Genomic DNA, 17,171 nt, shown 5'->3' with positions numbered 1-17,171 from the left:
TTTTGTGATGAACTTCACTCTGGATCTAGAACTCAGCCACTGAGTACAACCACCCTGTGGATTTTATCTGTTTATTTGTGAGTTATTCCGTCATTTCTTTCATAGTTCTTTGTTTTGCAGGAAAATATCCAAGTGCAGAAAATGCATGAAGGATCCACAGTTTTATTCATGAACATAGTTATGTATGTAATAGCAGAAAGTAAATCATACATAAAGTCTTACTCTGTAAATTCGTTTACTAAAACTCAAGCTGATTGTGGCATTTTTCTAAGTTTATACGTGAGTACTATATTTTTTATTTCCTACTCGTGTTATATAGATGGTCATGAGGTTAGATAACAGTTTCAAGATAGCATATCAGCGACATTATGTTTTTTGCGCATCATTTTGCACACCTTATTCCTTTTTTTTCTTTTTTCTTTTGGAATTATATAAAGAGAAGCATTACCAAAGTCCATTTGGCTTCATAGATTTCATATTTTCCTACAAAAATTGCATAATGAAATATACATTCAGATATTCGGTTGTACATTGAGTACTGTTCTATAAAATGTATTCCAAAAAAATATAAAAATATTTATATATATATATATATATATATACATATATATATATATATATATATATATATATATATATATATATATAAATCAGTTGATTTGGTTATTAAAAAAAAGATTCTCTTCCTATCTTGGTCACCCTGCTGTATTGCACTCCTGGTAATGTTGGACTGGCTTTACTTTGGAGGAGAAAGGCATCTCATCAGCACTGGAGAGATGTTTACTGTTGCAGCCGTGGGCTCATTTCAAAATTGTCCCTTTGCTCTCTCCATACGGACTGTCCCATGTGCTGCGTCAGTTGGACCAGTGCCACACGGGTGTAGTCTAGCTGCTCACTGTGCACTCAGACTGAACACGTCACTATGATCCAGGTGATCTTGCTGAGGGAAAGAAAGAAAAGAAAAGGGATCAGCATTAAGGTAGTGAGCAAAATATGATTACAATTACTGTGGAGCGAAAACGGGCAAGACAGATGATGACGCACAGGTCTCCATTTCCTTCTCGCAGATGTAGCTTATGAGATCTTCACAGGAGAAATCGTTCCATAGCGCCTCGTGGGTGAGACCCGCGCAGTCTTCTCCTTCTTCATGGCCGTGGCCCCAGTTGTCGGGCTGACCTGGCTTCCATTTCCTGCAGGCGAACAACAGAGGGCGATCACATGTTAGATTTACTGTGTTTGATCTAAGAGCCTAGGAGAAAAGCAAATAAAATAAATCGCATCCAACAATTTTCCATTGAATATGCCTTTATTTTCGGTGGTTAGATCTGAAGGCAGATCCCTGTGGTTAACTTTTCTCAGTAATGCTGCATTAAACTTTTTCACTGTTCGTCTCATTGTTCTGTTTGCAGTTTTGTACACTTTAGTGTTTATCTCACCGAAAAGCAGTGAAATGCTCTCACTGGACGTGCCTCTATAAACAATGTTAGAATGAATTTGAATGTGTTTCTTTTGTTTAAATAGGCAGCAACGAGACTTGAGCACTGGAGGTCTACATTCAACTCTGTGCAATCACAAACTTTTCATAAGATTTTCACAGGGTTTTCAAAGTTTATTTTGTAATGTTTCATGTAACTGAAAACCTACAGTTGTTATTATTGTTGGCATTTTTATTGGAAAGAAGTTCTTCTCTGAAACAAATATCCCTCCTGAGCATTTCCTAATTTACTGTAATACTGACGTAAAAGTAGGTTCAGTCCCATCCAGCCAGCGCCACGTGCGCTCCTTTTCCCTGTCGGTCAGACCCATCCAGAAGTAACCTTTGCCAAAGATCTGCCTCTTCAGCCATTTCTGAGGTCACATGAGGACAGAAAGAAAACTCAGTCAAAACTCACAAATACTAGAGAGCAATGTCAGATTACAAGATGTGCGACTCACCTGTTCCTCCATGTCGTTGATGATTAATAATGAACCAGACATTGATTCACAGGTTGTCTTTGCATGATCAAAGCTCTGCAGGTCTTTGGAGAAAAAATAGCACTTGTCTTTGTAGTTTAGCCATTCCGCAGGGCATCCTGCAAGATATTGAAAAAGCATTGTACAATTTGTTTTTTTCTAAAGTGATGTGAGATGAAGAAAAAAAAAAGCTCAGTTTAGCAGAAAGTACCACAAACCTGGCTCTGCCTAGCATTCCTGTAAAACATGTAGTTTTAACCACATAGTTATATATCTATATCTATCAAGAAAAAGTATGAAGAGACAGCAAACTAGACCACTCTAGTTGAGTCCCAGAATAAAAATACAGAGCTGTAAAGGAATCTAACAGGTCTCCTGTGACTAAATTGGCTAGTACGCAAATGGCTAGTTGGTGCTTTTTTAGCCTTTAGACCACAGGTGTCGGAATCCAGGCCCGAGGGCCGGTGTCCTGCAGGTTTTAGATGTGTCCTTGATCCAACACAGCTGATTTAAATGGCTAAATTACCACCATGTCTTCAAGTTCTCCAGAAGTCTGGTAATGAACTAATCATTTGATTCAGGTGTGTTGAAACAGGGTTATATCTAAAACCTGCAGGACACCTGCCCTCGAGGCCTGGAGTTTGACACCCCTTGCAGACCCTAGTTAGCTACACTAACCAGCTGCTAGCAGTTGCTTTATATTTTGCATGGAGGCATGAAAATTGGTAACAAGCTAAACATGATACTAATATGGTGATATTCTAGTTACCAACCAAAGTAAATATATGCTATCTGACTAAGTCAAAATAATCATTCTGAAACTGATTATGAAGTCATACCTGGAGCCCATATGGTAGGACCCACTGCCTCATCCTGCATAGACACAGGTCCAAAAGGAACTGCAGGGACCCGGATTGGTAGTCCTGGTTGTCCGGGTGGTCCTACTGGCCCTGAGGGCCCTACTGGTCCTGGCAGTCCCCTTGGTCCTTGCTCCCCAGGTGGTCCAATTGGGCCACGGATACCTGGTGGGCCCTGTACACCCTGAGGACCAGGTTGTCCATCTCTTCCAGGCAAACCAGCACTACCTGGTTCTCCTTTAGTACCAGGTGGTCCAGCTCTGCCTCCTGACCCTCTAGGGCCCTTTGACCCGGGGCTGCCAGGTATGCCTGGGAGACCCTTTAACCCTGGAAGGCCCGGTGGTCCTGGACTACCCTGCTCTCCTCTAGGTCCTCGGATCCCAGGAGCTCCCTTGTCTCCTTTCTCTCCCTTCTGGCCTGACTGACCAGGTAGTCCCTGAGGTCCTTTGTCCCCTCTTGGCCCTCTGGGACCAGGGGGACCTGAAACAAAAGAACATTCTCTAACTTTCTCAATTTAATCTTAGCAAGAAAGTTAAAATAAAATGTAACATTTATAACACGCATTGATTCATATAATAAATTTTGCAGGCACACTTCTCATACCCTTTAAAATAGTAAAGTTGGTTATTAGTTGTGAATGCTTGGTGTCCACCAGCTTCATCTCCTCCATGACAATAGAGAGGCTTGTGACCTCCTTGTCCATACGCGCTGCCAGCTCTTCCTGCTGTGACCTCAGACTCGTTGCGTCTGTCCTCACGTCAGCCATACTGTTGTTGAGGTGTAGCAGGAAGTCTGAATGACGGCCAACTGTCTCTGAACAAGTGCGTAAATCATTCAGGTTTAGATTGATTGCACCAAGAAGCTGTGTGGTGAAGCTGATGTTGCCAGTCACACGATCAATACTCTGCTCCGACTCATCCAGTCGCACCTCTAGGCGGTCAAACTTTGTAGATGTGAGGTTGCCGAAGTCCCTCTGCTGATCCATGATCTCTCTCAGAGTCTGGTCATGAACCTCTGCCAGGCTGCTGGTGTTCTGGAGCTGGTTAGCAATAAAAGTGAGCTGTGTCCCCACATCCTCCAGGCTGTCATTGTTGGACTTTGCTAGAGCTGAGGTATTACTGGCCAAGATCTGCAGGTTTTCCACTTTGCTACGAAGCCACTCTGTATCAGAGCGGGTCTGTCGGGTGTTCTGTTCAAGGCTCTGAAAGTCATTGCGCATCTTATGAATAGCCTGGCTGGTGTCATCGACTGAGCGTTGCAGAGCAGCAATGAGACCTCTCTGCTGGTCCTGAGTGAGGTTGAGACTGCTAATGCTGAGCAGCGCCTGATTTTGGAGTTTTACCTGCTGTTGGAGTTCTCTTTGCAACCTAGCTGTGTCTTCCTGTAGACCCCCAATGATGCTGCCGTACGACTGCAGACTGCCATTTACAGAGCGCAAGGTGGCTGTGTTAATGTTCAGCAGTCCTTGAATGGAGCCCTGGCTGCTCTGGATGTCTGAGCCAATGTTCTGCAGCTGATTCAGCTTAACTTGATCACTGCGGATGCGCTCTTCCACCGCAGTCAGCTGCCTCTGGAGGGTCCAGATGTTGTTCTTAAAAGCCTGGATCTCTGTGGTGGTATTCTCCGACTTCTCTCCGGTCTGATCATCTGAAGATGAAGATTTGTACAGTAAATGATAAAAAAAAAAATATGTCGATGATTTACTGTAGCTTTTAGTTACAGCTTTTGACTTCAACGTGTGAGCCTAGATACATACCTAGCTTTTTCAAATCAGTCTCAACAGCAATGATCTTTCCTCCATAGTTTGCAATACCTTCAGACACACTGTCAACTCTTTGCACCACTGTAAAGAAAACAGGGCAGGCAAGACAAAGGTTAGCTTCACAGGCTCTGTCTTTCATTAACAGACAAAACAGGTATGACAGAACTGCCTGCAACCACAGACACCGTATATAAATGGGATCAGAGAGGAAACCAATTAAAGTCTCTGACATACACTATAGGGGAGATGTGTCCACATGTCTTGGAGGCATGTAATAATGACAAACCCTCAGTAATGTAATCCCTTGGGTTACACCAGATTCAGACGTAAAGTGATATGGAGTTGCTGTGCATTGAAAAGGAAAAAGGCATTAATAAAGAGCGAGAGAGAGGGAGGAAGACACACTGATTCAGCAATGATGGTGTGGGTGGTCACTGACCAATGCTTAGATGTTAGGTGCATAGGAGGACATTGCAGAGGACCTTAGGGGACAGGAAGTGACCTGAAGGGGGGGGCTTCAGTAAACAAGCGGATCAAAGATGACCAGTGGAGACAGACTCTGTGGCAGGGAGGCTCTTCACGCCCCCACAGGCGACACAGGCATTCATTTCCTCTGGAATGTGTCTGGGATTCCATGCATCCCGCTTCTACCTCCAGTCTCACCAGGGGGACACATCCTGTAAGTGGGAACAGCATTGGCTCCTCTGCTGTGAAGCTGCATCTGAACTGTTTACTTCAGGATAACGGCTGAATCCAAGGGGTTTAATTATTGACCAGAAACTAAATATATATTTTCCCCTGAATGGGAGCAAGCATCAAAATGCTTTAGATTAATGTTAGCATGAAGTGTGTCTCTGTTTAGTTTTGAATATTTTTAAAAAAAAAATGTACAGACTAAACTAGGACATACAACTTTTTTTAATTGGTGAGTTCTAGAAATCATGGTAGGCTGATTTTGTGGTTTGAACTGAGTTACAATAGCTGTTTTCATCTGTTTTCAGATTGTATGCTAAAAAAAAACGTCTGGAAATTTAATTCTGAAAATGTTTCCCGTCTTTGGCTTTTTAACCCTCTCCAAAACCCACCTAAACTTGTTTCTGGGAATAAGCAAACCAGTAAAACTGTCTTGCAATGCAACTGTACCACATAATTTTCTAAAAGGTCAGTTGGATAGGAAATACTGCACACACAGAAAATTAAATGTAACGCATTTCCAGTAACCAGATGTACAATGAAGCACAAACACCTAAAAAAAGCATATAAACTTTAAGCTCTGCAGACCTATCATAATCTACACCTATGGCACATTGTTTCATTAGCAAACACACACACACACACACACACACACACACACACACACACACACACACACACACTAACCTCGAAACTAAAGCTAAACATGAGCAGAAGCTTCTGGAACTTTTCCACATGTTCTGTTCATGGGCTGGCCTCGGGAGAGGATCATTGCATCACACAGTGGTAAAATTAACCATAAAACACACATGCAAAAAGCTGAAATTACAACAGGGCTGCAGAGTAAAGCATTATTTTGCCTCATAGGCCCAAATGTTGTAGAAATGAGCTGTTTTGTACTCAGTTTGAACTCTTTCCAAGATTTTGTGTGGACGGGTTCTGAAACTGTGTGTCGGCTCTGTCCGGGCTGTCTTGTAAAATCAAACTCTCTTATGCAACTTTTTAATGAAGTGAGTGAACTTCAAACTCCTGTGTGGGATTGCGCTGAATCTAAGAAGGCCAGCACATTAGCTAAAAGGACAGCGACAGTTTAGCATTAGCTGTCAACTGCAGTAAATTTCACTAGTTAAAACAGGTAGAACAGGAAACAAAAAACACATCTGCATAGGGACTCTGTCTGCAGCAGAAATGATGAATTGATCACTGAAATGTTTTTTGCTCATGAACCGAAAGTTATTTAAAGTTAATTTATAGAGAAATGTCAGTATTTCACTCTTTGGTGTTTTATGCTTGGAATTTAGAAAGAGAGTCGCAGGCTTCTGGTCCTTTTTCTTTGAGGAAAATTAATGGGACGTGAACCCATGAGCTCTGAGAATAACCTCATTTTGCTTTTGGTCCTGTCAATTGAGAAAACAAGCTGCAGGAGAAAAGAGTGGGGTCACTCCCTCCCAATTACACTTCTGTGATTAAACTGCATCAGAACAAAAGAGCCACATACAGGACGTTTCTGTGGGTCAGTGATGGAGAGACACACAAGTTTATTGCGTAGAAGACTCTGGGTCTCACTACATAACCATCTGGAGCTGGGAGTGTGTTTAGGCTGAGCTGTGGTTCCCTTGACAGAGGAGTGCTTCAGTGCCAGTAAAAACCCAGTTTCAGTGGGTTCTGCTGGAGTTGCACTGAGTTCACTCACTTCTCATCTGGGATCAATTAGGCCTGCCTGAAAACATGCAGCGAGGAACAAGAAAGACCGGCTGAGCTCACAGCGTAGGGGGACATCATTGTTCGTGTACTCAAGGCACACAGATAAGCCCCGAACATGTTAACTTCACGCCATTTTCACCAATTGAAAATAAGACGGGGACATAGAGCAGTCACATATGGGAATGTTTAAGACAATTATAGCAGGAACATTCAGAGTTCAATCCTCCAAAAGACGGCGGGACTGCTTCCCGACCTGGAAAAAATTAGAAAAAAAAAGCCAACCAGGAAGTTCAGCTCCACAAAGCCTGAAGAACTTCTCCGGAGGTGTGAGCTTTGGGGGAGTTGGTAAAATAAACTGAGAGAAGGTTGCGGGGTGGAGAGAGAAAAGAGAGAAGGCAGACAGACAGTCAGATGAAGTTGAAATTTAAAGGGTATTTTCACCCAAATTACATAGACAAATACTGTACATGCTCACGACTGATGTTTGTAGTCATGCATACCATGGCTACTTCACCTGTCCCTCCTGCACTTTCTTGTTCATTGTGTCAGATGTTTAGTTACTCCTCGGCCTCCTTTAGCAGTAATGATACTTGTTTTTTTGGGGGTTTTTTTGGGGGTTTTTTTGTTTTTTTTGGGCCTGTCCCGTTTGGCTCTTTTGCCATCAGAATTGTTGTCTAAAGGCAAAGAAAGATGCCCAACGGATTTACTTTACCAAACTGACCATCCCAGCCTTGCCGTAATGGTCCATTTGATTCACCTTTTATTGTTTATTTTATTTTCACTTACTGAATACGGGACAGACTTGACTGGGGGAAAGAAGGGGAGAAAGAAAGAGGGAAAGAGAAACAGCTGAGAAGAGGGACGGGGGAGAAGGGCAAAAGACAAAAACCAACAGAACGGGCAGAGAAAAAAAAATGCATATATCAATCACCTGGATCACCTGCTGAGAAAGAAAAAAGAAAGCAAGCAGAAGAGAGAGAAAAGAGAGAAGGCAGACAGACAGTCAGATGAAGTTGAAATTTAAAGGGTATTTTCACCCAAATTACATAGACAAATACTGTACATGCTCACGACTGATGTTTGTAGTCATGCATACCATGGCTACTTCACCTGTCCCTCCTGCACTTTCTTGCTCATTGTGTCAGATGTTTAGTTACTCCTCGGCCTCCTTTAGCAGTAATGATACTTGTAACAAATGTAGCATATTTGCAGCTCTGGAGGCCAGGATTACTGAATTGGGGACTCGGCTTCGCACCCTTCATTCACGCGTAGCTAGCCAGGCCCCTGTAGCTGGTGCAGCCGAAGATAGCGTAGGCCCCGCTAGGCTTTCCCCGGCAGACCCCAAGCAGCTGGGGAAAGAGGGCGGCTGGGTGACGGTGAGGAGGAAGCATAGTCCTAAACAGAAGCCCCAGGGACACCCGTTTTTCCCCACTTGGCGACACACCCGCCGGGGGTCAAACTCTGGTAATTGGTGATTCTGTTCTCAGACATTTGAAGCTAGAGACACCAGCAACCATAGTCAATTGTCTTCCAGGGGCCAGAGCAGGCGACATTGAAGGAAATTTAAAACTGCTGGCTAAGGGTAAACGTAAATTCAGTAAAATCATAATTCACGTCGGCAGTAATGACACCCGGATACACCAATCGGAGGTCACTAAAATCAATATTGAATTGGTGTGCAACTTTGCCAAAACAATGTCGGACTCTGTAGTTTTCTCTGGTCCCCTCCCCAATCAGACCAGGAGTGACATGTTTAGCCGCATGTTCTCCTTAAATTGGTGGCTGTCTGAGTGGTGTCCCAGAAACGATGTGGGCTTCATAGATAATTGGCAAACCTTCTGGCCTATTAATTAACGAAAGACCAAGACAGACTTTTAATTCATTTGAAAGCCTGATGCTTAACATTGTCCACCCCAGCTGTGAAACTCAGAAACCAGTCTTACTTGTTATCATCTATCGTCCACCTGGGCCTTACACAGAGTTTCTCTCTGATTTCTCAGACTTTTTATCTGATTTAGTTCTGAGCTCAGATAAAATAATTATTGTGGGTGATTTTAACATCCATGTAGATGCTAAAAATGACAGCCTCAACATGGCATTTAATCTGTTATTAGACTCAATTGGCTTCTCTCAAAATGTAAAAGAACCCACCCACCACTTTAATCACACTCTAGATCTTGTTTTAACATATGGCATAGAAACTGAACATTTAACAGTGTTTCCTGAAAACCCTCTCCTGTCTGATCATTTCCTGATAACATTTACATTTACAATAATTGATTACACAGCAGTGGAGAGTAGACTTTATCAAAGTAGATGTCTTTCAGAAAGCGCTGTAACTAAGTTCAAGAATATAATCCAACCACTGTTATCATCTTCAATGCCCTGTACCAACATAGAGCAGAGCAGCTATCTGAACGCTACCCCAACAGAGGTCGATTATCTTGTTAATAATTTTACCTCCTCACTACGTACGACTCTGGATACTGTAGCTCCTGTGAAAACTAAGGTTTCTAATCAGAAGTTCCTGACTCCGTGGTATAATTCTCAAACAAGTACCCTAAAGCAGATGACTCGCAATCTGGAGAGGAAATGGCGTGTCACACATTTAGAGGATCATCATTTAACCTGGAGAAATAGTTTGTTGCTTTATAAGAAAGTCCTCTGCAAAGCCAGAACACCTTACTATTCGTCACTGATTGAAGAAAATAAGAACAACCCCAGGTTTCTCTTCAGCACTGTAGCCAGGCTGACAAACAGTCAGAGCTCTATTGAGCCAACCATCGTTAACTAATGACTTCATGAACTTCTTCACAAATAAAATTTTTATCATTAGAGAAAAAATTACCAATAATCATCCCACAGATGTAATATTATCTACAGTTACTCTTAGTACCATTGATGTTAAGTTCGACTCTTTTTCTCCAATTGATCTTTCTGAGTTAACTTCAATAATTACTTTCTCCAAACCATCAACGTGTCTTTTTGACCCCATTCCTACAAAACTGATCAAAGAAGTCCTGCCATTAATTAATTCTTCGATCTTAAATATGATCAACCTATCTCTAATAATCGGCTATGTACCACAGGCCTTCAAGCTAGCTGTAGTTAAACCTTTACTTAAAAAGCCATCTCTAGACCCAGCAGTCTTAGCTAATTATAGGCCAATCTCCAACTTCATTGAACCAACAACCAGAATCTCACGAACAGAGATCTGTCAGCACAAGGAAATTGAAACAAAGACAGTGTTTGCCGAAAGGTAAAGAAAGAAAATCCAATTTAGGAAAAAAAACACATATTATGACAATGACAATGTTTCGAATTGCTTGTTGAAGAAACCAATGGATATTAGTACAGTATAGTACTGTTGAAAAGTCTTCAGCTACCCATTATTTCTTTAGATATTTCTTTAACAGGATCTTGAGCAATATTTTTCAGAGGAATTTTAGGACTACTGGAGGACGAAAAACCTAAAAAAAAAAACCCCACAGTATCTACATGAACAGTTTGCAAAAGTTACATCAGTTACATCTGGCCCTTCAGTTGATCCATCAACGGTTTGCTGAAGCCTCATCAGAAATGGTCTCAGTGGAAGGGTGGCTGTCAAACAGCCATTGGTAAGGAAGGGAAACAGAGAGAAAAGACTAAGGTCTGCCAAATTACACAAGAACTGGATTGAAAATCAGTGGCAACAGGTCTTATGGAATGATGAATCCAAATGTAAATTTTTTGGTTTAAATCATCAGTATATACAGAGGAGATCAGGAGAGAGTGTGTTACTGTTACAGTCATATACTATCAGTCATGGATAGGGATGGGTACCGGTATCCGGTGCCATCATGGCACCGGTTCTGACATAAACGGTAGTAACCAGACCGAAAAGTAGCGCACATTTCGGTGCTTTATTTTGGTGCTTTTTTTTGTGAGCTGTGATACACTTTAGATTCTAGCCAATCATTTTACGTTTCCGAGGATAGTAGGCGGGTCCAGGTTCGTACGTTCTTTTAGCGCAGAGCTACAGATTAAAAATGCGAAGCGGTCAAAGTCTGGCTGTACTTCACAGCAAAATATGCAAACTCAGCAGCAACAAGTGCTTTAAGCTGATACTGTGATACTGTCAAAGGAGGTAACACCTCAAATCCGATGAAACACCTGGCGACGCATAGGTTTTTTTTAAAAGCCGCAAAATGCGCTGTATTTTGATAGCTTGCTGCGAGACCTCACAACGTGCACATCTACTGCGGGTGTGGTGCCTGTTATCGGACGCGGAGTTAGCAACATCCCCCAAAAACCCGAAGAGGAGAGTCCTGGCCCCTAGCCCTGCCAGTGTAGCAGAAATGATGACGGATGATGATGGCAGCAGCAGCAGTTCTTCTCTGCGTGAGTAGCTTAATGTTGTTCGTGTGTAATTTACGTTGAGTAGGCTAACCACGTTATTACATTAATGCATGTAAGGTGAACTAGCAAACATCATCATAGCTACATGCGGCTGTCTTCTTGTTTAATGGCAGATAGTCCCTTCACCCTGGCCAAAAAGGCTAAAATGACCAAAGAAAAAGTGGAAAACAGTTAAACATGAGAGGTTTTTGGACAAAGTTTGTGTTTTTTTCCATTGTTTAAGCACTGCTTCCAGCCAAGAGTGATACCATATATGCCCCATAGTGGCAGAAAAGGCTAGCATTGTTATCTTTTTACAAAAAAACAGCTGAACACAAGAGGTTTTTGGACCAATTTTTGCGTTCTCCATTCTTTAAGCACCGGTTTAAGCACCGTTTAAGCACCAGCACCGTTTCAAAAGTACCGGTTTGGCACCGGTATCGGATAAAACCTAAACGATACCCATCCCTAGTCATGGATTAGCCTCCCCATAACCTAGATCTCAACATTATTAAAGCAGGTGGGATCGTCTTGACAACAAACAATACAAAAGGCAGAAACATTGAAAGCTTTGGATGTCCTTCAAGAAGTCTGCAAAACTATTCCTGAAGACAACTTAAAGAAATGACAAGAAAGCTGATTAAGAGAGTTCAGGCTATGTTGAAGAATAAAGATGGTCACACTAAATATTGACTTTCAAGCTCATTTTTGTTTTATATACTGTGTATGTTTGTACATTTATATATGTTTTGATTTCTATATGCACCTATTTCCTGTTTTCCTATCAAAATATAAAGGAATGGGGATTGGCTAAAGCCTTTCACAGTACTGTATCATCTTCTCTGGCTATTTCCCGTTTCCATTCACAATATATAGAGTATTTGGAGTCAACCCCGCATGTGAAATGCACTGCCAGGCATATTTGTTTTGTTAGCTGTTTCTCTTGAGTTCAATCACTGTTTGTTTTTGGTGACTTCATATTTACACATGAAGGTGAAATCTCTCACATGACTCTGCAAGAAAGTAAACACGCATTTTTTTAAAATCTAAAACTCCTTGAGTAATGTTTTTGGGTTTTTTTGGCGGGGGTGGGGGGGGGGGGATTTGGTTTAACAGGGTGTTTATCTGTAACAGGAAATGTAGAGAGAGTAAATTGAGGGTAAAACTGCTAAGTTTTCCTCGTGGATGTGGCAGAAGTGTTGTCATACTTTCCATTACTGAAACATTGAATAATGACAATGAAGCATTGCAAAAGAACATTCATGTCATACTTGAGCATGCTGAAGTCCACTCAAGGGACAGAGAGCTGCTTGCCTCACACACAGGAGGTCTCATACGGTCATGAAACAGTGAAGCTCTTGGCAGCACAAAGAGAAAACTAATGATATGTTTGGATGGTTACTCCATCAACATAATGTAAGTGAATCATTTCAACATTTCAGAAAACAAAGGGCGTCATTGTAGAAGTGTTTGCCATCCTCTAATTTATTCTGTTAGATTACAGTGATAGTGGAAAGGAGCGTGGCGGGCAGCTTGTTTTACCTTTATATCCAAGTATAGCAACAGCGATGGTGAGGAGTGTACACAGCACATAGAGCAGAGCTATGGAGGTCTTCAGTGCCCATTCATTCTTACACTTCGTGCACTGGGTGCCCTCCTGGATTCCTGCGTAAAAACATGAAAGAATACCAAATGAGTCAATACACTTTGCTTCCTATGGAGCATTTTTCTGAATCAGAAATGCCTAAAGTGTGTAGGTGGAGTTTGGTGTTCGCTAAGGACTCCAGGAGGCCCACATCTGGATAAACAGCACTGGAGACTACATTAAAGAGGCCAGCTCTTCCCTCGGGGGTCCTGGTGGAGAAGCGACACAAAAACAATCCCCCCCACTGACTTGTTTAGACTCAGCGACATGCTTATTTTCCTGAACTTAGTCTTCTCTCAGCAAACTGCCTCTCTTTCAGTCGCCTTGTGTGAAAAGATTTCTTCCCAGAGAAACGGAGGCAAACGGTGTGTAGGTTTTTTTTTTTTTAATGCAGTGTCAGGACTGTGGAATGAAATTAGGGGCCCTTAGCGTGTGGGGACACTTTTGGAATATTCCTTTTCAAGGATATTTTTCATGACAGATGAGTGGTGAGCTCTACAGTGCTGACGGGAACACAGCTGTTTTCATTTTCAGTTCAGGGAGTGTGTGTGTGTGTAAAGGTTGGGAATGTAGCGTGTGAGTGTGTGTGAATTTTGTGTTTTGGGGGGTGGGGGGGGGGGGGTGTATTTGCTTTTCATGTACCTGGAATAAAATTTTTTATAAAGGAATACAAGATATATTCAGATTAACAGGAGCCAGTCAGTTCCCATCATACGTGGATCTGTAAAGTGCAAGAATCACTTAGTGCCAAAGGTTTAACCACACATTGCGCTCGAGTGTGTTTTATATGGTGAGGTAATTCTTAAATAAACTAAAAATCCAGCTCCGATTGGATCCTCAGTGTCCCACTGGGAGTTTCGATGCCAAAGTTAACAACATCATTTATTCTTATTGGTGTGAAGGGATTTTTTTGTAAGATCACTGATTGTTAGACCTCAGTCAAAGACCGTGTCAAGTTGGAGAGGAGGTGGAACACCTGGTCAACCTCAACAGGAGATTTACTGTAAAGAGTACAAGCAAGTGATGGATGAAACTGAAAAAGGGGGTTCTAGATGTAATCGTTCCATGCGATTGATTCTGTGCAAACTCAAATGACACCTCCATTACCTCACTGACCAGCAAGAAGACCTACTTTACTTCATATGCCTTAAGGTGCACTCAGTGTATCGGGCCAGTACCCACACTGTTAAAAGCATATCTTCAGTGGAGGTAAACCAACAAATCAGCCAAGCTGTTTTAACCTGTTGTAGAGTTTGGGATGTTCGCGGTAGATCTTTTGGATCCCGGTGGTTGCAAATTGGGAGGTCCATGAATTGGACTTGACTGGAATTTGTCAACTATTACAAACCTTTGGGTTCTGGCATTTATGATGATGTAATGATACAATGACACATGCCACCTACCAAAAAATTGCCACCCCCAGTGGCCCTTAATGAAGGCCTCCCCTAGCAGGACCCCTTCCCACTGTAAAATCTGCTCAGGAAAGGTTTGAGGGACGGATCAAAGAAGCCAAGTATTCATACAGCCTCCACATTTCCCACATCACAATGTACTCACATAGCACTGAGGCCTCACGTAGCAACCTACAGCAACCAGGATCCACTGCCAACATCCTGGTACCTAATACCAGAGAACACCCACAGAGATCTCCTTTCTGAGTCAGGGCTGTTTAGGCAGTACAAGGTGACTTATACATTAAAAAGTAAGAGGCTGACTGGTGTATGACTTATCATACATTGTCATTTCAACCATGTACAGTGGTACAGTACAGAGTGAAACGAGACAGCATTCCTCTGAGAGCCTGGTGTTACACATGACATATAACAGACAATCAACACGGGACTACGTAAAAGTGCAATGTGCAAAAATTGCAAAAAAAAAAAAGACAAGACAGTGCAACACTAGACCGAACAGGATGATGGCGTGAATGCTGTAAGTGTCCGTGATGGAGGGAAGAGAGGGTACTGCAATCCACCTTTACCATATCAGAGAGTGATGCAGCTGCTCAGGACGCTCTCGATAGTCTCTCTGTTGAACGTGGTGAGAATGGATGGAGGGAGATGGGCTTATCTCAGCTTCAGCAGGAAGTAGAGGCGCAGTTGGGCCTTCTTAGTTATGGAGCTGGTGTTGAGAGACCAGGAGAGGTTCTCCGCCAGGTGGACACCAAGGAATTTGGTGCTCTTGACGACGATTATAAGTAATAAGCATCAACATTACCAATATCCTTTTTTCATTTACTTTTTCCTTAAGGGAAAGACAATCCCTGAGCTATAGATATATAATTTTACCACTGGGATTTTTTCTTTTGTTGCACAGATATTAGTGTTCAAATTTTAAAGTTTATGGCCATACCTGTGGTGATCTTCTTTCTGAGGAAATTATAATTTAAACAAAAAGGTTTTTATTTGAATTGCACTTTGTCTTTACTAAATGTGAAGAGATTAAAAAACACTCAATTTTAAGAACTGTTTATGAGTATTTATTTATTTATTTGCAGGATCCTGAAGCAGTTAATTGACTTCTTCCAATTTCTTCCAATTAACTTCACACCTAAAAACATTCTTTGCTCACCACCAACTTCTAAGAAAGCATCTGTCTGATTTCATGCGGTAGCTTTTGGATTTTTTTTTTTTTGCAGGAAACGATACAGGTGAGAACAATTAGTCTGAATAAAATCAGTTAAGTTGCATCATAGTAAAACTGCTAACACAGAAGAGTCTGTAAATGTGAAGCAAACTATAGAGATTTGGCAGTTTTTAAAATGCTTTTGTTCCTGATCCAAACTTTACTCTCTCAACTTAAACAGAGAAGATTTATGTTTTCAACTCAAAACTGTACCATAAAAAAATGGCCTTGAGCATTTGTTTCCAACGATGACAACACAGAAGCCCATAAATCTTGTCGAAGTGTTTCAAAGCAAGACGTTTTTAAGAAAAATCAGTAACTTGTGACTCTCGTCTTGCCAAAATATTCACTTCTTTTCATTCTGTGGCCACAGAAAGATTAGGAAAGTGTGACATGAGTCAAAGAAATGAGAGAAAACTGTGGAAACTGCAGTACTCAGGCAGGTTAAGAGCCTTGTTTGCCTTCTTATGTGTATTAGCAGGTTTTCATGCCTGGAACATGTTAATCTTTTCAAAAACACAGGTCCGGTTCAGGGCACGGAGCGAAAGTGATTACCGCATCAGGAGTTACCAAAGTCTTTCCTCGGCTTGGTTTAACTGTAAGCAGAGAAGTGCACTCTGGGAATATGGCCATGATAAATGATTGCCTTTTCTGAATCATTCATAACTGCTGGCATGTTTGAAGTGTCAGCTCGTGCAAACTTCCCCAATGAAGTGAGCACATCAGTTCATCAGCTCACAGTAATCAAAGTGCTGCTGTTCCAATCCAAACAAGCTGACAGTGTTTACAAATCTGCTGCGCTGAAATGATACCAAAACACTTTGTAAGTGTATGAACTATTGCACAGGCTAAACTCTTTTCCATCTCAGTGCACCCCTGATTGATGAGCTTCAGATGCTCCGTGGATTAAGTGGAGAATTTCAAATTTGACAGCTGCCGTGACACAAAACACGTGGCAAACATCACAATAGGAAAGGAGAGACTTCGGTTTCACAGCTAATTTACAAGAACAAAGAGAAAAGACATCAGATGGAAAAGCTTAAACCTGAGTGTCCACACATGAGTGAACTGTCCAGTTCAGAGGTCATAGCGTGCCTGCTGATTATTTTCCAGTGGGTCACTTCCTGGATAATCGGCTTGTTTTTTTCTTTTGTATTTGTGTGTCAACTGTCCATCTTTTTTTACAGCTGGATTCCATAAACGTGAATCATCAGCACAGGACAAACTAAAGCAGATACACTTCTAACTGGCTTGTGTTGACTCAGTAGCAGAAGCTACATTACCCTCGGGGCTAGAAGTAAAATCTTTCACTTTCCTAAGAACTCAGAGATTTCACATTTTTTTAGTTCAACCCAACCAAATGGCCAACGTGCAACTGAGAAAAAATTACAAGTTTACCTTGTGACAGGCTATGTTTAATATGAAACACAAATCCTACCATCAGTATCCACTTTCCCTCCAAAGGCTATGACTACATTGGCCAGCTGCAACATCACCACCAAGGTGTGTCCACCATAACATATCTAGTTTCTATTGTCACAGTTTCCATTGGGCC

General features: G+C 41.8%; 1 protein-coding gene across 1 annotated transcript in view; it reads right to left on the bottom strand.

Annotated features, from left to right (window-relative positions):
• Positions 1 to 654: 654 nt before the first annotated feature.
• LOC146567248 (collectin-12-like) overlaps positions 655 to 17,171 on the bottom strand; it is a 43,013-nt gene continuing 26,496 nt past the window's right edge. The window contains exons 3-10 of the mRNA XM_085286956.1: positions 12,889 to 13,011; positions 4,567 to 4,653; positions 3,414 to 4,457; positions 2,793 to 3,290; positions 1,936 to 2,072; positions 1,739 to 1,848; positions 1,045 to 1,190; positions 655 to 940 (exon numbers count right to left, since the gene is read on the bottom strand). Of these exons, the coding sequence (XP_085143082.1) occupies positions 921 to 940; positions 1,045 to 1,190; positions 1,739 to 1,848; positions 1,936 to 2,072; positions 2,793 to 3,290; positions 3,414 to 4,457; positions 4,567 to 4,653; positions 12,889 to 13,011 (2,165 nt within the window). The 3' untranslated portion in view covers positions 655 to 920. The remainder of the gene's footprint in view (positions 941 to 1,044; positions 1,191 to 1,738; positions 1,849 to 1,935; positions 2,073 to 2,792; positions 3,291 to 3,413; positions 4,458 to 4,566; positions 4,654 to 12,888; positions 13,012 to 17,171) is intronic.

The sequence above is a fragment of the Mchenga conophoros genome, linkage group LG9, assembly GCF_057382185.1.
Source record: "Mchenga conophoros isolate Kocher_MC1m ecotype Shallow Benthic linkage group LG9, M_conophoros_male_GT1.1, whole genome shotgun sequence".
Classification (NCBI taxonomy): domain Eukaryota; kingdom Metazoa; phylum Chordata; class Actinopteri; order Cichliformes; family Cichlidae; genus Mchenga; species Mchenga conophoros.
Note: the sequence above shows the minus strand (reverse complement) of the source record. Positions and strands in the feature narration are given on the sequence as shown.